Genomic DNA, 22,185 nt, shown 5'->3' with positions numbered 1-22,185 from the left:
AGCACAGAGCTATTTCCTGTATAAGTAAGCAGCAGTTTTGTGCCTGAAAGTCTTTAACATTCATTGTGTGATATAAACGTATGCAGTGTGGCTCTCGTACTTTGGTCACATCATGAGAAGACACGATTCTCTGGAAAAGTCAGTAATGCTAGGAAAAGTGGAAGGCAGTAGGAAAAGAGGAAAACCTAAAACGAGACGGCTTAACTCAATAAAAGAAGCTATGTCTTCCAGTTTGCAGGACCGGAGCAAGCCTGTTAATGACAAGACGTTTTGGAGGTCTCTGTTTCATAGGGCCGCCATTGGTCGGAGGTGACTTGATGGCACATAACACACACAAAGTACCTCTGGGAGCATGAAAATGTCTGAACAATGAGGAGTTTTTAACTTTAATGTTCTACAGAAAAAAATGACATGCACACACATCCCACTTACAGTAAGAAGTCTCTCTGCTGTGGGCCTCTTCTTTGGATTTTTTGTAAGTGCTACTTTGACAAAATTATGGAATGTTGATGACCTTTAAAGAAAATGAAAAATGCAACATTTAATGGGGCTGCACACAGCTTAAAATATAGTCTGTCTCTGGATTATATAAAATAATTAATATTTATTTACTTATTTTCTTTGGATTTGCATTTCTATTCCGTTCTCCCCACGAAGGGCTCAGGGCGGATCACAACATATTAAAACACATCAATTTATACAGTTAAAAAACATAAATAGATTGATAAAAACAAAGAATATTATAACATATTTCACATATAAAAAATAAATATAATGGTTTCCTGTCAGTCCAGTGAATATTCTGTTATTGGAAATTTAGATGACTCCGCAATAATGTTGATAGCTAGAAAATAGTAAATGACTATCAAAAGTGCTCACTGATATCCTAAGTATCAATTTAAAATGTTCCACAGGTAAGTCACTGGGGGAACACAGCACGTGAAACAAATTGGTCTTTTATTATATGGCGAAGTAGGAAAGAACATTATTATTATGAAATTGTCCAGAAAAGTGGGAAAGGTTCCAATTTTAAATGATGATGGGGTCTGAATTGAGACTGACTGGCCTGAAAACAAATCTTGATGGAGGGTATCTTAAATCATTAACTCAAAGTGCAATCCTAAGCAGAGTTACTCCAATCTAGGCCCATTAAAATCAGTGAGCTTAGACGGGAGTAACTCTGCATAGGACTGCACTTGTCAGTCTTTCCTGCAGAGCAGAGTTGTGAAGACCCAGGTGGAAAAAAACCAGAAAAATTAGGGTTGGATTCCCCCCCCCTTTATTTTTAATTTTTCTGATGAAAAAATGGAGACGTCTGGGGCAGTCTTGAAAAATATGAAATATTTTCTCTTTCAGAATGAATGAAGTGCCCTTTAAGACAAAGGTTTTCTTATTCAAAAGGTACGACATGAAAAAGTCTGAGGGCTTTTTTCATTATTCCATGGGGAAAATTGGGATTTTTTTTTAAAAGTGAAAAGCTTTTTAAGACTTAAAATGTGTAATGTGAAAACATCTACAAAAGACAATCCACAGTTGATAATATCTATGTAGTGTTTTTAATGTTATGAAGTTTTTGATCAAGTACTGAGTATATTTCCAGTTATTTGTATAGAAAACCAGACACTGACACTTTTTTAATTGCAGAAATAATAGTACAATTTGCTAAGTTATAAATGATGCATTTTAAGTTGTTCAATCAGTAAAATCAGCCTAGATTTGATAAGAAAGTATTGCTTATATTCAATCCCTCCCCTCTTAAAATTTTTAAACTGAAAAAAATAGACTTTTCCCCATGTCTTCAATATTTCCAGAAATTTTACATCTCTACTGCAGACTTGGGCTCATCATTGCTAATCCTTGATATCAGGTCATTTAGGAACAAATTAGGTATCATCCGCAGTGTTCCCGCTAATGTGAGCACGTGAGCAATCGCTCACAGATTCTGACTCCTCTGCTCACAGCTTCTCAGCTGTAGCTCACAGATACTAACCCTCAGGCGGCCCCGCCCTACCACTCCGCCAGCATCTGCAGGTGGGCCCTATAGGGGTGGAGCAGGGATGGAGCCTCATCCCACTTCTGGCTGTGGCTGGTTTGGCCCCCAGGGTGGTGCCAGAGAGCGCCTCCAGCCACTGCTGGCTCTCTAGCTGGGGAACAGAGCAGAGCTGAGTGATTGACCCATGCAGCCTGAAATCGCTAGGATCCCTTCAGCCCCAGAGAGCGGAGGAGAGGAGGTAGCACCTCAGCTGCCACCATGGTGAAGGCGTCATTTAACTTGGCCTTGGTGCAGAAGGAGGCTGAAGAAGTAAGCATTGACTCACAAAAGCTCATCTTGAAATAAACGTGCTAGTCTTTAAGGTGCCATTGCGTGTCTGCTTTATTTTGCAGCAAGAGACTAATACAACTACCCCTTTGTAATCCGCATGGACATATCCATTTTTATACAGAAGCATACTCTGATTTTTGTGGCCCTTTCACCTAATGGCTTTTATTGTTAAATTGTTTTGCAATCAAAACAATTTGATTGTAATTTTTTTTTTAAAAGGAGATGCGCTCAAAACTTTAATGAAAGTTGTTGTTTCGGCTCACAAAGTAGATTTTTAGCTCACAACACTGCAAAGCTTAGAGGGAACATTGAATCAGTCCTAACATGTGTGACCTCTGCTTGCTTCACTCTTTATTCCAACCTACTGCTTCCATTTAACCAGATGCTAATCCACATGAAGGTTTCTTACTTCTTCTCATTCTGCTGAGTTAGAGATGCTGGGAACTAAATCTGAAATTTTGGCACGTAAAGCACGACAAATAGTTATCACTGAACGACAGTTCCTCCTTCTCTCATCCCTGGACCCCAGCAAAGCATTTTCTGTGAAAATTTATTTTTAAACCTTTTTTTTTTTTTTTGCAAAAGTATTGGCTCATTTCTTTTTCCAAAAAAGGAAAGAGAAAAAAGGTCACTGCAACTATTATGCAAATAGCAAAACCATCTGTAGAAAAAGAATGTGGTTTCAACCCTCCAGGCGCTGGAAAATGTGGCTAACTCCAAGATCAAAACAGAACTGCTACAGGGCAGCCTTTTGGAAATAGAGAAAGACAGAGACAGACACACACACACACACAGATACATACACAAAGAGGGAGCAAGCCCACCGTGCCACAGAAAAATCCTGGCACTCTCAAGGCTAGGAGAAACAAGAAAATGCAGAACTGAGGAACCTCCAAAGGGGAAGCAGCCCTTGAGCTTCACCTTCTTTCGGGGCCAGTGGTTCATTTCTAGAACGAGAGCAGCCGAAGCTCAGGCTTGCTTGGAAGATATGGCCTCCGGCCTAAAAACCTCTTCCTTTTACAGTCACACACGTCATCCGATCTGTCTTTTACAACTAGGCAACTGTGCCTTCAGAAGAGCCGGACAATCTCTGTTCTTCCACCTGCTAGTTGTACAAGAGATTCAGCGGAGGCAGACGAACCTATCCTGAAAGGACATGTGGAGTAGGATGGAAAGAGCATTTGGGACAGAGGAGATGCTCAGTGGTCCTATAAAAACGAAGTCTGAATAAAAGGAGCTGCAGACGGGGAAAACTTGAACTCAGGGGAGAGGCTGGCAGACCAACATTAGCTGTGAAGTCACCTTCCACTCTCCCCTTGCATGCTTGTCCCTGTTCACTCCCTTTCTGTTCCTTTTGGGTTCAAACCTGCTTTCTCCCGGACCCTCCTCTCCTCGCCCACCTTCTCCCCTCCCTCTTACCCTTTCTTGCCCACAGAAAACTGCTTCAATATTCGTGTCAGTTTTAATCCACTATTCCTCCTGTGAGCAAAAGCACAGCCATTTTGCAACACTCCTATTGCTCAGGCGTGCATACAAAGTTCTCTTTTCCTCCAATGTATCCTCACAGCAACCCCTGTGAGGTAGGTGAGGCTGACTGACCCAAGTTCACTCAGTGAGCTGTATGGCTGAGCGGGGATTTGAACACAGGTCTCACCGGACCCAGCCCAACGCTCTAACCACTACACAACAGTGGCTCTCCATCTGCCCTTCTCTCAGGTCTCTTCTTCACAACAGACTGCCTTGGGTTTTTTTGCTTTTGGATTTTCTTAACCTCCCTATTTAGTTTCTTAGTGCTCCATAAGTGCCTTTGGAGATTCTGCCCAGCCAAACTGATCCTTCGCTTTTCTCAAAGAAGCAGTGCTATTCGTCATAATCTTCCCGTTCCATGACATCACAGCAAGTCAGCCAGTAATGACTGGCTCTCACAGACACACAACAATTTGTTACAAAACACTGTGGCAAAGTTTCCACAGGATACATTATGTGTTTCTTGACTGGGGAAAGAAGAAAGAGGAGCTGAAAAGTTGGGAGGCGGAGGGAAGTGCCACAAATGGTCGATGAAGAAGCAATCCAGTTTGAAATGTTAATGCTTAAGAAGACATCACCCTGGTAAGTAAACAAAAGGCAAGGCAGAGGAGCAAGGTCACAGGATGACGGGTTCCCAACCACAGGAACATTAATCAGTCTAGATAGATCTGGTGATACCATCTAAAAAGAATTATGAGAAAATAAACAGAACTGTGCCGGCATCATGACAGAACTGTAGCACGAGACTGTCTTTTCCCAAAAAGCTGCTCGCTTTGACCATTGGTGTTTTGTTTATTTCTGGATTAGAAACATAACATACAAACCCACTCTTGACCTGCTTATAGGACAACAGGCAAGCATCTTCCTTCAAACTGCGGGATCGCCCAGTGGCTCCCTCACTTCCCAGTGAATTCTGGGCAATGGTGATGGAACCGTTCTGATCAGCTGCGTCTTCTTGAGGATGACGCCGCTATGCAGCGACGGGCAGGAAAAGGGGTGGGCAGGCGACCAGGGCAGGAAAGGGCCTATCTGCTCCAAGGAGCACAGAGTGGGAAATGCATCCAACCTGGTGGTTTAATTTTCCAGCCACACTCAGCCTTTCATGTGAGACGCTGACCTTTTCCGGCGCAGAGTTTGGGAACTGCTGCCATCTCATTTTTTTAAACAGAAAGAATCGTATCTATTCCTTTCTTACCAAGTCACAGCTTTTCTATGTATCTAGAAAATTTCTACGCCATCCAGAGATCTGCTCCAGACAGCTCACAAGGTAAGCCAAAGCATAAAAAACAATAGCACAAGAAGGAGCGATAATAAACAAGCCGGGGGTATAAAAAAAGAGCATGTAACAAAGTTCAGCAGCCTAAAACGATACTCAGAAATCAGTCCTCAGGTTGGAAGTAGATCATCGGAGGAGTGAAAAATGGGATTTTATTTAATTTGATTTTTTACACACAAACAATTTTTGGATGGAGCAAAGCAAATCCCTCTTCAAGCACACTGTGAAAAGAAGGAATTCTTCAGACTTACCATTTTGTTTTCTCCTTTAGTTTTGGAGGCTGAAAGTTGCTTTTGGACATTAGAAAGAGGGCCCTGAAATAGAAGGAAACATCCCCAAAGTTTATAAGGCTCGGGGCTTTCCCATAATTCCAGTGTCTAATTCTATTCTGCCGCCCAAAAAAGAGGGGGAGAGGATCCCATCTGCCCACTCACCTCATGGGATGAAGGTCAAACATGGGGGGCTGCAGTTCCCCCAGTTCAATGGCTGTTATGCCCACGGCCCAGATGTCACAGAGCTGGTTGTAGCCACCATTCTTCTCTACAGCTGCCACTTCGGGGGCCATCCTGGAAAGGAGACAACGTTGTCACCAGGTGGTACCAGTCGCTAGGCCCTCCCTTGTCCCACACCAAGTATTTTCTGAGTGCCTATGAAACTAAACCCAGCATGTCCAATTTTTGATCCACACTGCTAGATAAAACCCCATCTGAGTAGATCCAGGCAGGCAGCCAAAGTAGGTGGTCTATCGAGCTCCTGGGAGGGGGGAGCCACATTCAGCCTGGTAGATCTCAAGATGCGCAGGCCAGAATAAATGCATTGTACATTGACTGACTTGCCACTGTGTTCCCTCAGGAACTTTGGCAATTACAGATTCTCTGGCAGCCTGAATTCAGATGGACAAAGCCTCCTTGCAGAATAATTCCCAAGGTTCCTTGAGGAAAGACTTGACAATTAAGTTTCTTTCAGTTGCTCCGTTTGCTCACGCACGTTGCACAACCGGGTAAGTTTGTTCGTCCCAGCAGCATCAAGTTGAGACCAGGCCAAAGGCGGATTTAGCAGAAGTATTTGGCCCCAGCTGAAGAGGTGGTCCCCGGCAAGAAGCCGAAGTGATCAAACAAGGAGACGGGCTTCACAGCCTCGCACAGGCTCTCTGCTCACTTTATCCTTTGCTGGCTATTTATTTCAGAATTACTGCACAGCGTGGAAGCCCTGGCTCAGCATCCCATACTCTCATTTAAATAATCCCAAGGAATTTATTACCAGTAAGGGGTGCCAATGAACGATTTCCTCTTTGCAATGGTGGCTGTTATTTTTGCCGCAACGCCGAAGTCAGCTGCAGGAAAAAGAAAGGAAGATGTTTCCAGAGAGCCTCCCTGGGGCCAGGGACTACCAGTAGGTGTTTACCTGCCAATCTAAGGGCTCTCTGGGGTACATATGGGGAGAGGCGGTCCCTTTGGAATGCTGGTCCCGGTCAGTTTAGAGCTTTATAGGTCAAGACCAAAACCTTGAACCTGATCCGGAACTCCACGGGGAGCCAATGTAGCTGCTGCAGAGTAGGAACCACATGTGCCCTGAATGAAATTCCTGTCAGGACATGAGCAGCAGCATTTTGGACCCGCTGCAGTTTCCGGGTCAGGCCCAAGGGAAGCCCTGTGTAGAGCGAGTTACAGTAACTCCACGATGCTTTTATAAAAGGTGAGGACAAATGTAAAATTTTTGGAAAATTTGAAGATATGAACAGGGAGGGTTCCCCTCCCCCCATTTTTTTTCCTGAGGAAAAATGGAAATTTGGGAGGAAATTTAAATACATGCAATATTTTCCCATCAAACTTAAACTTCTTTTTATGGCTTTAGCAACATAAAATGCATCATTTATAATTTAGTTACCATATAAAACTGTACTATTTGGCATATTTATGGAATTTAAATATAAATATCTGCGTTTTCTGCGAGAAAAAATTGGAAGACCACTGAACAATACTTGTAAAGTGCTTTATCCTACGTAACCATAGCATATGTAGCTTAACTTTTGCCATCTGAGAGGCAGTAAATTACAACAGTTGAAATCAGAAAACAAACTTTGCACTAAAAAAAGAAAGTGTAGTGCAAAGGAAGAAACATTCTCATAGTGTCATAATATGTAGGACTGCCAGCATGTTTGGACATTAAGCCAAATTTCAGCACTGAAACCACTATACTCTTTAACAATGTATTATCAATAAACGTATCGTACCATATTAATTGTTGCCACTAGGGCTGGTCGCTTTGGGTTTCGCTTCGGGTAAAGTTACCCGAAGCGACCTGATTCGGAAAGCTTCAGGATTCCCTGAAGCAGGGCAAACATGGCGGCACCGCTTTGGAAATACCGAAGCTAAGCTGTCCGAAGCGATTCGTGTCGCTTAGGAAAGCTTCGGAGCAGCCGCGAGCGCGGGAAGCTTGAATAAGCTTCCCATTGCCGGCTGATTGCAATTGCAAGCAGCCGGCAATGTTTTGAAGACTGTTCAAGGCTTCCGGGTCTGGCTTTGGAGAGGGGAGGGGGAAAGTCCAAACTTTCTGAAACTTGGGGGGTTGTTAGAGAAGAGGTAGGAGAAGGTCCCCCCCAAGTTTGGTTTGCCTTGGAAAGAAATTGCCCCCCCAGGGCACCGGAAAGCCGGGAGTGAAACTGACACCCGAATCTTTCCGAGGCAAACCGAAGCTTTCTGAAGCTGTATTTCCGAAGTGGCTTGCTGCTTCAGAAAGACACTTTACCCAAAGCTGTTTTCTGGTTCGGGTAAATCCAAAGCGGGAAACTCGAAGCGACCTGGGCTTGCACAGCCCTAGTTGCCACAGTTACTTATATTTAAACAAAAAAGTTCTTGAAAACATTGTATACACCTGTATTTTTTTTCAGCACTCCTCAAAATTTCACAATTTTTTTCCCTTTGGAAAAATTGATAAAGTTCTCAGAGTTTCTCATGCTGTATGTTTGGAACAACTGAAATGTCGTGCAGGACAAGGTTATTCTTACTCCAAATGAGACGATATTTCGTAAGAGGTTTTGTCCAGCACTCCTCAAAATTTCCCAATTTTTCTATTGGAAAATGGAAATATTGAAAAGACCTCATACCTTTTCATGTTCTACATTTTGAGTGTGAAACACCTTGCCTTAAGAAATATCTTATTTTTATTTATTTTTATTTACTTTAGATTTTTACTCCACCTTCCCCACAAGCAGGCTCAGGGCGGATTACAAGAAGTTAAAATCCATCACATAATTTCCATATAATTAAAACAGTAAAAAACATTTAAAACATTTGCATAATATAACATACAACAATATATAGAGATGGCAGCAGTCAATAACATTAATTCAGAAAACAGGATGGTGGACAATATAATTTTACTTGTAAAAGAAAAAATATTTCCTAGCATTTTTTCAGTGCTCCTTCAATTTTTAAATAATTTTTCCATATGGTTTTTCTGAATTTTTCCAGTTTTCTTCCAGACCTTCACATCTGTAGACAGCTGTATTATTTCAAGAGAAGGCAGAGCAGGTTTTTCAGACCTGTGATAATAACATGCTGCTTCCTGGTGTACATGAGATCCACCCCCCGCCCCTCTCCTGGCTTTTTGTAAATTATGCAAAACTGAGCTATTCCAAAAGGCTTTTTACCCAAATGGGAGGGCTGCATTGTAGGGACGATGCTTTACTAATGAATTAAGGACCACAGACTTCATCACTATATTGCCTTACATATTATCTGCTGCTTTAAATATGTACTCCTACGTACCACCAGTGCTCCATGTTGTCTAATGTCAGTCCTAGAAGTGGTTATGTTCTGCTTCAGTATTTTTTCTTGTATTGGATTCTTGCTAATACTATGTCTTTTAAACTTGTATGTATTTACCCTATGGTATTGTTTATAAAATGTCCTTGATACTGAAATGTATTTGATACTGATTGTACTAATCTCATACTATGTAATCCGCCTTGAGTCTCAGTGAGAATGGCGGATTATAAATGACATAAATAAAATAAAAATGTTGCAATGCCAGACACAGGTTCTGTCAATTCACTGGTCCATCCCTCAGCATCTCCCCTCCAAGATTCAGGCAGGCTGACTTACCTTGTTGTTGTTTTTTTTAAAAAAAAACCACATGCACTTTACCTTCTTTATACAAACGGGAAACATTTTTTGAAAGTCTCAAAACTGCTCTGGGGATTGAGGTAGGAGCTGAAATGGAGATTTCATAAGCACCAGCCAGTCAAGGTAAACAAACCTCAGTTTTGCAGTAAACAAACCTCAGTTTGTTGCATGAGCAGAAAAGATGCAACTGCATTGAATCCAAGGAGAGTGCTTCCAAGCTGTCCAACTCCTCTGAAAAACATTACCTATGCCCTCGCTTTTAAGGAAGCAAAGGAGAGTCAGCTCACTTACCTAACTTGATGTCCCCGTGGTCTGTTAACAGAATATTTGCACCCTAAAAAAATAAAAAACTCATCATTTTAAGTTCAGTAACTCCGCTGATGAAGATCTATACTGCATTTTCTATACTGCAAACATTCTATCTTAGTTCATCTACCTTTTTTTAAAATTAGAAGTTTTAAATAATTAAAAATGAACCTAAAAAATTACAATTGCATATATACTAATAAAATATACAGAAACAAAAACAACTAATCAACATATGAAAACATACATAGTACAGAAAAAAACAACAAAAAATAATCTAAACTAAAAGGTTTCCAATTTTTTCCAAAACAAATATTCGTATTGTGTCAAATCTACACTTTTTCTAAGTAATGATTAACAGCTCTTTTTTCTAATGTCAAAATCCCTTAATCCATATACTCAAAAAACTTCAAATCACTATATCTATTTCGTATTTCATATAAATAGTCTATGAAGGGTTTCCATTCATCAACAAACCAAGTTATTGACTTCTTTCTAATCAATGAAGTAAGCTTGGCGATCTCAGCCAGCTCCATCGTCTTTGTCACCTACCTTAATGTCCCTATGCATTTTGCCTTTCATGTGCAAATAAGCAAGCCCCTAAAAATACAAAGAAGAAGAAAATGAGGACATTTTCCTATGAAAGGAAATTCAAGAGCAGGGCTAGCCTGTAAGGCAGTGAGCCCAGCTACCTTATGCAGCAGATTTTGAGTACCAAACAAGGAGGCAAAAAAACCCCCATGGGTTACTGTTCCTTTTTAAAAATAAAATAGTATTTTTTTACAATGGAGAAGCATAATTTGGATTTTACACCTCAGGCTCCGAAATGCCAAGACTGAGAGCTGTCCTTCCCATTGCACCGAAGGGGGAGACAAGAATTCTGCATCCTATCACGTTAGGTACAGTCTAGTAACGTGTTAGAGAGAAGGCTATTCCGAACCCCCCTCTCTCTCTCTGATGTAGTAGCTGGCACACGCAAGGGGCTTTTTACCCGAAGGCTCTAAAAAAACATGGCCCCCTTCCCTTCTGTGAAGCGTCACAGTCCAGAATTCTACTCCCCAGCTTGTGTGATGCACACAGCAGGAACTTCCCCCCCACAGCAACACTTCCCTATGGAAGTCCCAGTGTTGCTGCAGCTGCCAACACAGGACAGCGGCAACAGGGCCTCCGGATGGCAACTCTCTGAGTCCTCAATTTCTCCGTCCCAGTCCCTACAGCAGCCATTCTCCCATACACCACAGGGCGAGGGGAGGGGGCTTTTCAGAGGCTTTTAAAAATAAAAACAGTAACGGACATACTGATACACCATTGACACCCCAACTGCTGATTTTGAAAAAGCCTCCTAGTGGCACGCAGGGCAGCGGGGAGGTAGCTGCCATGAGGACTGGGGCAGGGGAAATGGCTGCTCTGCGGGCGGGACTGAAAAAATCCAGATTTTCCTGCCCACATGGTAGCCAGCCTGACTTTACTGCGACCTTTCCCAAAACAGCACTGCAAAGCAGGTTTGAGCAAGATCACAGAAAAGCTGGACGGCGCATGGAAGCGAGGAATGCTGTGAGGAAGTGGGAGAGTGCTTCGCAACAGCAGGGAGCTGGGCCAAACGATGCATGCGTAAGTGACCCAGGGTCGTACATGACCTAAGCTGCAAGGTCGAAAACATATAAACGATGATAACTGCATCAAAACTTCCCCTGTGGCTTGCCCCCCACAGATCCACAACTGGCCAAAAAAGGTCTGTCTAAGCTACCTCTGTTTTTATTACGATGAGTAAGAACCAGCAATTGGACGTATGACACACTGCTTGAATGGTTACGTCACTTCTTCTGAAAGCAAACGAGGGGCCGTCTTTTCCCAGAGATGTGGCTGCTTCACAGGGCCGGCCGTGCACTAGCTGCTCAGTGCTGGCTTATCCCAACCACGGAGCCTGTGAGCATCCTGTCAAACAGCAACCGACTTGCACATTTCATGTGGAAGCAGCTTCTGTGAACCCGAGCTTGCTTTGTCCAATGCATAAAGTGCTGCATTCAGTTGGCAGAGATTTATACCCAGAGCAACAGGCAACAGCAGAAGGGCAAGGAGGTATTACAAAGAGAGATCAAAAGGCCGGTTCCCATGACGCTACACACCACATCTGCCCAGTCTCATATGCAAATGGAGTCGTTTTATACGCAGCCGGACTATTGGCCCAACCGGCACAACACTGACAGTCACAGCTTTGTCCTGCTTTTCTTTTGAGGAGCTTAAGGTGCCATATGGTTCTCCCCTCCTCTATTTTATCCTCACAATAGCTTTGTTGGGTAGGTCAGGCTGAGAAAGTGTGATTGGCTGGAGGTAACCCAGGGAATTTTATGGATGCCTGAAGACTTGAACCAAAGCCTTCCTAGTCCGACTCTGTAACCGCACCACCGCTCGGCCTCTTCTTTGACTGACAGCAGTCCTTGAAGGCCTCATGGAGAGATTTTCTTCCTAGCCCTATTACTTTAAGGGTTAGGAGGACTGAGTTCTATGTCCTTCTGCATGCAAAGCATGTGCTTTCCCCCAGTGGGTTATGGCACTTCACCATCCACATATCCATGCTCAGGCATAGGTAAATTGTGCGTGCCAGCCACTCCTCCATGGAAAGCTCTCTCCAGCCGTGCATAAGCAGGGCTCTGCGCCTACGAGGGTGAAGGGGCAGCAGCGGCGCAAGCGAGTATGCGCCAGCCACTCCTCCCGGAGAAATTCCCCCCAGCCAGGCAGGAGTAGGCCCTGCGCCCACGAGGGCCACGGGCCAGAGGAAAGGAAGCAACGGCAACGGCTGCAACAGGAGGAAAAAGAAGACGGCCACCACAAGCCAAGTGCCTAGGGGCGGGGGCCAGCTTCCCAGACCAGGGGCCTGCAACTGGATGTGCATAGGTGTGCCCCCCTGGCCCCTGGTCATTCCCCGCCCTCTACATCATGGCGGCCACCATGCCGTCTCCCCACTCACCTCCCTCGCATCGCCCGCAACCCAGGCTCCCAGTTGAGTCTGGGAGCCGCTGTTTCCCAGTGAGTTATGGCACTTCACCAGCCACATGTCCACGCTCAGGCATAAATGAATGGTGCCAATGCCACCTGACCTAGCACCTGGATGGTCTGCGCTGGTCAAATTTTACCTCCGTTCAATCCTTCAAATGGCAGCAGGGACTTGGGCAGCAGTTGTGAGCTTTACAAGAAGTGGTGCTCTTCAAGGTATCACCTTGGGCACCTTTGAAGACACTGTGCTCTGAGTGCACATTTTATGAGTGAATTCTTTTTAAAATCTATTTATGGCTTTAAATTGTATAAATTAATTCTAATACGTTTTTAAATTGTTGTAACCTGCCCTGAGCCCTTCGGGGGGAGGGCAGAATAGAAATTCAAAGTAAATAAAATAAAGAATTAAGTAAGATTAGTATTTTACTTTGAAGTCCATGCTTTTTACTTTGGACATGCTTTTTACTTTGGACATGCTTAAATGTCCATGCTTAAATGTCCATGCTTAAATGTTATTCACAGCTATGCCAATTCCTCTCCACACAATCCGGGCCAGTGGCTACACATCTGAAAAGTCCAAAGCTCAAATCTCACCTCAGTCACATACCTGCCAGGTATGGCCTGAGGCAAGCGGCCTTGTCCTTCAACCAACACGGGCAGTAGACTGTATCCTGCCCATCTTCTTTCACCTCGCAGAATCCAAGCTCCGAAGGAAGTGCCCCCCCAGTTTAACGCACAGTTTGCACACAGCACACGTGACCTTTCATCTGAACTGCATGAACTGTGGGGTGGCTAAGCCTGCCGAGTCCCCAGTTCAGAACTTAGCCAAGCTATGGACTCTCAGGGTGACTTTACCCTCTCAGCCTCCCCGCATTCCACAACAAACAAGGATCTACTTTACAAGGCTGTTGTAGAGATTCCTGAAATAATGCACCAGAAGTGCTTGAAATAGTTAAAAAATCTATACACAAGATTATTTTGTTGGTCAGCATATATGGGAGAAGAAATACAAAATAGTGGACTGGAAGTACCAAAGCAAGGGTATTCAATGTATCAACTGATTTAGCAATTTATTAGACAAAGGTCATTGGCCTTATTCTCGCCTGCACACCTTATTTTATCTACAGCTGCAATTCACCACTCACTGACAAAGCTGAGTTTCCTACGTCATCATAACCCAGGGCTGCATATTAGTATCTTACCTGTAAAGTCTCTCTGCATACATAAGCAATCTGCAGCTCTGACAGTGGGCCTGTGACTGAAAGAAAAACAAACTTATGAATGCTAAGGAAAGCCATGGCAAGTCCTTGACGCAAAACAACTGAGCACCCATCCAGCCAAAGACGAAAGTGGCATCCAACTTAAAAGAGAATCATAGAACCATAGGGTTGGAAGGGACTTCTAAGGTCATCTAGTCCAACCCCATGCACAATGCAGGAGATTCACAACTACCTCCCCTTCCCCCCCACACACCCAGTGACTCCTGCTTCATGCCCAGAAGATGGCCCAGAACTGCGACAGGTTATCCGACCAAGAGTGACAGGTGAAGGAGGCACCTGAGTGGTTAAATCCAAGCACAGGGCTTATTGGATCAGTCCGGAGCCTGCTTCCATCCAGCAGCAACCTGCCAGAGGCCCCTGAAAGCGCCACTCTCAGAGTATGCCAGCAATAACCTTTCCCCATTGTCCGTTCCCAACCCCCGCTTTTTACAGCTATACCGCCTCCCTACATGGAGCCTGGCAAACAAGCATGCAAAAAGGACTAGCCCGTAACAAGAATATGGATTAGATCATACTATATATTCTAGTGAACTGTGTGTGAACTTTAATATAGTTTTTTTCAACAGGTTGTATAACCACACGGATGTCCCCTTCATCATAAACAAGCAATTAAAAGTAGTGGGAAGAAAAGTAGATAAATGATTCTTTAATTACGAGAATAGACCAATCATGATCTGCTCACTTAAAACTTTTCTGGTCACCTTCTAATGATTGATGCAGTGATCTTGCATGCGGACATGGTATCATTTTTGGGCTAGGCAGAATGTCACATGATTGAAAGTTTGAATAATCAGCTAAATCTCAAACCAATCATATTTTTATATTGATTCCGCATGTGAAAAATCTTAAGATTTCTCAGTAGATATTTATTATAGTAATCAGTAAGAGCTGCCACCCAGATAAGGAGTTTGGGTTTTGTTGAGGAAAACATATTTGTATGTGTGCTTACTGAAAATGCTGATTTAGGATCAGATTTACTATGAGATGCATCACATAATTGAGATTTAATTGAAAGATGTTAGGAGAGCTAATATTTGTTGCATGTACTTGTTCCATACTCAAAGGTTTTATTTTAACAACCTTTTTTATATTTTGGTGTCTTGCTTTATTTATCCAGAGGAGTTAGCTGGGTTAGTCTGTAGTAGCAACATAGAAAAGAGATCATGTATCTGACGAAGAGAGCTGTGGTTCTCGAAAGCTTAAGCTACAGTAAAGTTGGTTAGTCTTAAAGGTGCTACTGGACTCTTTTCTATTTTGCTTTATTTAAACAGAGTTTATTCAATACAAAATAAACACTGAATTTTAAGAGGAGTCTCTCTGTGTTTTGGGGGGAAGAGTTAAAACAAGTAGAACTCTTATAAATTATCTGTACTTATTAACAGGGTCTCCAAGAGAGATCTCTGTAAGGCATTCCCAGCTATTCAGACGTGAAATACAAATCTCAGCACTGGAGGGTTTGAACGCTTTAATGAGGCATGGATAAAAAATCCACTGCAACGTTTTTTTCTAGCCCACCTAAATACCTGTACATGCACTTGATGGGCATGGACAGTCTCCAAGGAAAACAAAACAGACAACCCTTCAAACTTCCAAACATTTCCTCGCCAGGTCTTACTTTCCACTGATGATGGCACGGCAAGTGGCTGTTTCTTCACCCAGTTTAGCAGCTATTGACAAACGTGTCATGTCCCCAGTGACTTTTTTTTATAAAAGCCATCTAACTTAGTGACCACATCTCCAGGGAGTGAAGCATGCATGTATTTCCCCACTTGATAAAGCTCACACAGGACTTCTTCCCAGTGGATTTTGCCCCACGTCCCTTATGCCTGAAAAGGTGGGATGTGAAAAAACAAACATTACGTAAATGTCCAGTTACCGTGATAAATGTCCTGAAGGGATCCTCCTCCACAGTATTCCATACATATCCACAACTTCTCACGGCTTCAAAACAAAGCAAAAAATTATCAGGATTAAACCAACGTCTACAAAAGAAGCTGCTGTTGAGAATCACAGGTTTTTGAAACTGCACTGGCATTCAATTGCCTGTCCTACCCTGACAGCTCATAGTAAACTTTTTCAATTGTTCTTAGACTTAATGACTACCCGGGTTGTCCTCCTTCCCATTTTACAGACAGGAATGGAGGCCAGAAGCCACCATCAGTTGCTCTGAATTTACGACTCACAGCTTCACAGACTGTAAACGTCAGCAAAGCATGTATGCGCGCACACACATCTTGACAAGAGGAGTGGGAAGTGCTGCCTGGTCTGGTGTGCCAATTGCAGAACATTTACAGGGTGCCTGGGAAAACTCAGTCCTTTGAATGTCAGATCTCCAGAAAATGCACACTTGGGGCAAGAGATCAGATCCAATGGGGGATGAGATATATGTCCAAAGATCCGGCCAATAAAATAAGGAATTCCAGAGAAATGGAAACTATGCTGCTGCGAGTCTAGTGAGAAAAAGTTCACTGCTGCCACGTCACAGCCCCAAAAATACTTCTGCTAACAGCATTCGAGTCTGAGCAGGCACATCTTGTAGCAGAGTTGTTAAAATCAATCACCTCCAGGGAGTGTCGCACTTTTGGGGACGTCTGCGCAGAGATTCTGATCGCTCCAGGAAGCTGGCGCAGAAACAAGTTTAAGTTAAATATAACAACTGGCCTCACCTGAGATAGCTTCCAAAGTAAGCCACAATGTTACAGTGTTTGCATTCTTTAACCATGTAGATTTCTTGCTGTATCAATGAAAAGTCATCTCCTGGAAGGAAAAAAGGCGATTAACGAACTATGACGCCCACAAATAGAACATGTTTACTAATATAATTACTTGGCCCATGCCCCCAGCGACCCTGTGAGGAAGGACGCTTGCCGTCACGTCGTGTCTCCACCCACTTCCCATCTGATGGTCACCTCACCCACACACAATGCAATTCAGCATAAACGTCTCTTCAGGGTGGTATGTCTAACTTCACAGTTTTGTTGCCTTAAGAGCTCTCCTTTTCGCTTGCCTTCTTTTCCAATTCTTCAGTCTGAACCCCACTGCTCTATTTGTTCATTCATGACCTTTCCTCACTGGCTGAACTGTTTTTATCATGTTTTGTAATCCACCTTGAGTCTCAGTGAGAAAGGCAGACTGTAAATGAAGCTGTTCATCATCTTCATCCTCATCGTCGTCGTCATCGTACAAAATGTCCTCTCTATTCTTCTAGGCAATAAAGTGGAGCCAAGTGATTTAAATTCCAGTGTGCCCAATAAGGAAGCTGCCAGGTTGTCACAAGAGGGCCAGAAAGCCGTTTTTGATAGCTTTTGACGAATCACTCCAGATCAAAATTATTACTGGCAGGCAGGTCTCTGTTCTGATTCTTAAGACCACAAACGTGTATTTGTATGGTAGGAAAAAGCAAGAGTCCGGCAGCACCTGTACGACTAACAAAATTTGTGGCAGGGTATGAGCTTTTGCGAGTGACAGCTCACTTCTTCAGATACCAGGTATCTGGCACCCTACCACAAATGTTGTTACGCTTTATAGGTGCTACTGGACGCTTGCTCTTTTCTACTGCTACATACAGACCAACACGGCTACCCACTGCGACATATTTGTGTACTTTTAAAACATGATAATTTATTACAACCAAATAAAGACAGACGTCTCTCAATCCCTCCCCAGGAGAAAGTCCCATTTCCTGTGGTATAACAAGGTTCCTCGACTCTGTGGCTGCCACAGTCAGACCCGCTCAGAGTTTAGGCAGGAAGCAACTTTAGTGGCGCTCCCAAGGTGCTCCATGAGCCTAGAAAGCAGCTGCAGGGAAGGGGCAACATGTTTCAGGACCACAGTCCTAGAAAGGGGGGGGGGGTGTTCGTCCTCTCTGTCACCCTGAAAATGCCCTTTTGAAAATGGTCCCAATCCTTTGCGCTGAGGGGGGAGGTACGATACCAGCCGTGTTCCCCTCCTGGAGCTTTAAGCAGCCATTCCCGTTCCCTATGCCCCCCCCCAAGCTGCTTTTCAGAGCCAATCAAACACCTCCATCAGCATACACATTTTGCCCTCCCCGCTCCGCAAGTCGGCAAGAGGCAGGCAAGCTGGCTCTCATGAATAAGGAGCAGGCAAGGGCGCACAGGGACCAGAGGCTAAAAACGACATCTGAAAATGTTTGTGCAATTATTAACACAACGCCCAAGCAGTGGCATTTGAGCAGAGGAGGTGCGGGCAGCGGTTTCTCTTGCAAGATCTCATGAGCGGTGAAAGGCGCCGTTATTTCTTCTGGACGTTCTGTGGCTGCCTCCTGGCCTCTGAGCCCTGGAGGCAGAAGTCAGTGACTTTTAGGATTATGGGGGGGGGGGGGGGGGGCTACAGGTGGCTACTTGGGGGCTATTTATTCTGCACTCCTTTGGGGTTTGATAAGGTGGCATCCTCACGGGCCTTACTGCATTTATGTTTGTTAGTGGGGTTTAGGGAGGGGCTAGGTTAAATATTTTAATGTCTTTTAAAAATATATATATTATCATACACAAAAAACCAACCTATAAAACATAGACATAAACTAAACATATGCATTTAAACAAACTAAAAATCATTCAAATCATAAAGTTCACATATCTCTATAGAACTTGCCTTATACATTCTTGATTTTTCACTTCTATTTAGATATTCCTATTCTGTCCTATCTATCTTCATATCTAATGGTGATTTTGTTACAAACGTGTATTGCAAACATACATTGCCCATCTCTTTACTTTATATTCTAATTTAAGCTGAAATGTATTCTTGCTTATTCTTGATTTCTAACTAAATAGTCAAAAATTTTGACTATTTAGTTAGAAATCCATTTTTCTTGAAATTCTGAGACCGGTTTATTATGGATATATGAGGTTAGTCATATTTTAATTTCTGTTTGTGCTCTGTAGAAGCAGCATATGCATTTTTAAACAGCTGGAAAAGCCGCCATCCCCCACCCCTCCACCCGATTCTCCAGCACAACCCAACCCTGGTTTTCCACTCTCAGTTGCTTTCTGTGGCTCAGAAGAACACTCCTCGCAGGGCTGCAGCAGCAGCGGGCTGGCCTGGCAAGCCTTGGGGCTGGAGAGCCGCGACGACTCTGGAAAGAATGCACTCAGCCCCCGAAAGGACGGGGAACATCTCCTGATGCCCAGCGGCTTCAGCTCCTCCTGCTATTTTACAAGGAGAACGCCTGCTTGTACAAGGGACCGTTCCAACGCTCAAGCTAAGAGGGGGAAATCGCAGGAGGTCATAGCCCCTCTCTATACTGCCTTGGTCAGGCCACACCTGGAGTATGGTGTGCAGTTCTGGAGGACTCACTTCAAAAAGGATGTGGACAAAATCGAGAGGGTGCAGAGGAGAGCGACGAGGATGATCAGGGGTTTGGAGACTGAGCCCTACGAGGAAAGGCTGAGGGCCTTGGGAATGTTTAGTTTGGAGGAGGTTGAGGGGGGGCATGATTGCTCTCTTTAAATATTTGAAAGGCTGTCATTTGGAGGAGGGCAAGGAGCTGTTCCAGTTGGCAGCAGAGGGTAGGACCAGAAGCAACGGGCTTAAATTACACGCACAAAGGTACCGGCTGGATATTAGGAAAAACTTTTTCATGGTCAGAGTAGTTCAAAAGTGGAATCAGCTGCCTAGGGAGGTGGTGAGCTCCCCCTCACTGGCAGTTTTCAAGAAGAGGCTGGATGAATATTTGTCAGGGATGCTTTAGGCTGATCCTGCATTGGGCAGGGGGTTAGACTAGAAGGTCTGTATGGCCCCTTCCAACTCTGATTCTGTGAAACTGGGCATGTCAAGAGGAAAAAGAATTCAGAGAGGGGGCTCTTGCATTTTGCTGGCATGGGCAGAACACGGAGGATCCAGCTGAGCTTTGGAAGCAGCACAAGAGACTCTGCTGACACAGGGTGTCCGGTACACACAAGGCGCAATTGGGATGGGGGCACGCGGTCTCTCATGGTCTCCTGCACTAGGTTGTGGAGGCCTGATCCCGCCCCGCTGCCTGCAGCCCAAGAAGGGATGGAAGGGGCCCCCGGCAGCCACAGATAAGGGCTTCAGTACTGAGCAAAGCGGCAATGTGGACTCTGCCCCCTCGCCTCCACCATAAGGACCTCAGGAGATACCAGGACCCAGAGACAGTGGCAGTCTCATACCATAAAGCAGAGGATATACTCTCTTATGTGATGACTTTGCATGCAAGTTGGCCAGAATTTTACCTTCCTCCCCTCTCTGTCCACGTTCACATGTACGTATGTACCCTCACACAAGATAGTACAAGGTACACTCACGCAATACTGAAAGGCAGGCTTACGGCAGGTCTCTGTGTTGTGGGATCCCAAGATGCAGCGGCACGGCATGCTCGCACCCCTTCAATGGAGGCCAAGGGCCAAGCGCTTTTGCTTTCCCTGAAAAGCACTCTCTCGACACAGGACTTCATCTTCTTTGGAAGTGACGACAGTCATCGAGAATGCACTACCCCAGGTGCTGCAAACTCCTCTCTTTTGAACAAAGACTAGACGTTGCAAGCGTGCCCCCACACACATACCCTGCCTGCCACTTTGTCACCCCACGGTGAGGACTCCCCTCCCCATATCCTTGCTGCGGGTCTTGCTCTTTGCCGGCCCGACAGGGCCCTGCATGCTCCCCCCCCCGCCCCACATTCCTCCTTGGTTTTTAACGCTGAGCGGTATTTTAAGAGTGTTGCTTCTCCTGCTGGAGTGTTTTTGTCAGGAATGTTTTTATTGCAAGCGGCGGGTTTTATTGCCACTGGAGTTCATTTATGATTACATTAAAACTCAGAACAGACCTGGACGCCACCTCAAGCCTGTTTTGGCTGGGAGTTTGTGGCCTAGAAACCGTTGGCAATAAAATAAATTTGCAGGCAGAGAAGGAAATGAGGGAGGTGGGGCAGCATTCCTCTCACTGCCGCTTCTCCTCTCCCTTCAGGGTGTGCAGTGTTTCCCCCACCCCAGCTGTGCTCAGCCCAGGCCAGTCAGCAAGTATGTTATTATTATCTCCACAACAACAATCCCCCTGTGAGGTGGGTGGGGCTGAGAGAGCTCAGAGAGAGCTGTGACTGGCCCAAAGTCACCCAGCTGGCTTCAAGCAGAGGAGTGGGGAATCAAACCTGGCTATCCAGATTAAAGTCCTTGCCGCTCTTAACCACTACACCAAACTGGCTCCCTGAACTGGCAGCAGGTTCCCCCGCCAACCCAGGAGTTCTGGGAAGCCAGTTCCTGGGTTCCCGATTCTTGCAGATTACGAAATCTACCTGAAGTGAAAAACCAAGATGAGCCCAGAAGTCCAACAAATAGGAAAAAAGAGCCTTGGAATGCGGGATCGTGGCCAAGGCAGAATACGCAGCAGTTGGACTGGGGCTCAGCCTCCCAAACGCGACCACGAGGACAGGGCAGGGAAAGCAGAGCCTGCCAGCCATGCGAAGGACCTGGCAAGTACAATCTCACAACACCCTCCCCCTGGATCAAGAGACAAAGTCTCCAAGGGCTGCCTTTGGTCTGCATGTATCTGAAACGCAACAACATCTGCACCTCTTTTCAGAGGCGGCAACTGCCCTCCGCTGATCAGCACACACACTACGCATACTACACAATGGCTTCATTCAAAGGGCTGCTACCCTCAGATGCTACAAATTCACGAAAGCCCTGGAAAACAGGGATGAATTAGAGCTGCTTCCTTCTTCTCTCTTTGTTTCTGACGGTTTGGCGTATCTCCTGCTATATGGTGTTTAAAACATGAGGGCTAGAAACTTTTGCTTTGAGAAAGCTGGAAAGCTCAGGATGGACACAGCAGTCTTTGGCCTTCCCAACAAGCAAAGGCAATGTAGGTTTCTGCCCCTACATTATAGGCCTGTTATAAGATTAAATGGCATAGGATATGTATGGGTGCACACATCTCTCTCTCTCTCTCTAAGCAGGGTTGAGCCGTTCAAAATCAGACACCAGCCAGTCTCTAAAGCCCCCAATAATTTCTCTCTTAGTTCAAAAATTACTGCATCTGCAAAGCTTGTGGTAGGGTACGAGCTTTCATGAGTCAGACCTCACTTCTGCAACAAATTTTGTTAGTAGGTGCTACAGGACTAGGGTTGCCAGCTCCAAGTTGGGAAATTCCTGGAGATCTGGAGGGTCAAACCTGGAGAAAGTGGGGTTTGGGGAGGGAAAGGACCTTGGCATGGCATAATTCCATAGAGTCCACCCCCCAAAGTAGCCATTTTCTCCAGGTGAACTGATCTCTGTGGCCTGGAGACCAGTTGTAATTCCGGGAGATCTCCAGCCATTACCTGGAGGCTGGCAACCCTATACTGGACTCTTGCTCTTTTCTACTGCTACAGACACAGCT

At 44.7% G+C, this 22,185-nt stretch overlaps 1 protein-coding gene across 1 annotated transcript in view; it reads right to left on the bottom strand.

The window, feature by feature from the left end:
• The window catches only part of MAP4K5 (mitogen-activated protein kinase kinase kinase kinase 5), a 110,044-nt gene that overhangs the window by 39,010 nt on the left and 48,849 nt on the right, over positions 1 to 22,185 (bottom strand). Inside the window, exons 4-12 of the mRNA XM_054970520.1 lie at positions 16,500 to 16,590; positions 15,710 to 15,774; positions 13,756 to 13,811; positions 10,112 to 10,159; positions 9,545 to 9,587; positions 6,387 to 6,459; positions 5,561 to 5,692; positions 5,378 to 5,440; positions 433 to 514 (exon numbers count right to left, since the gene is read on the bottom strand). Of these exons, the coding sequence (XP_054826495.1) occupies positions 433 to 514; positions 5,378 to 5,440; positions 5,561 to 5,692; positions 6,387 to 6,459; positions 9,545 to 9,587; positions 10,112 to 10,159; positions 13,756 to 13,811; positions 15,710 to 15,774; positions 16,500 to 16,590 (653 nt within the window). The remainder of the gene's footprint in view (positions 1 to 432; positions 515 to 5,377; positions 5,441 to 5,560; positions 5,693 to 6,386; positions 6,460 to 9,544; positions 9,588 to 10,111; positions 10,160 to 13,755; positions 13,812 to 15,709; positions 15,775 to 16,499; positions 16,591 to 22,185) is intronic.

The sequence above is a fragment of the Eublepharis macularius genome, chromosome 2 (genome assembly GCF_028583425.1).
Source record: "Eublepharis macularius isolate TG4126 chromosome 2, MPM_Emac_v1.0, whole genome shotgun sequence".
Taxonomy (NCBI): Eukaryota; Metazoa; Chordata; class Lepidosauria; order Squamata; family Eublepharidae; genus Eublepharis; species Eublepharis macularius.
The sequence above is the reverse complement of the archived record's forward strand: the minus strand, read 5'-3'. Positions and strand labels throughout refer to the sequence as shown.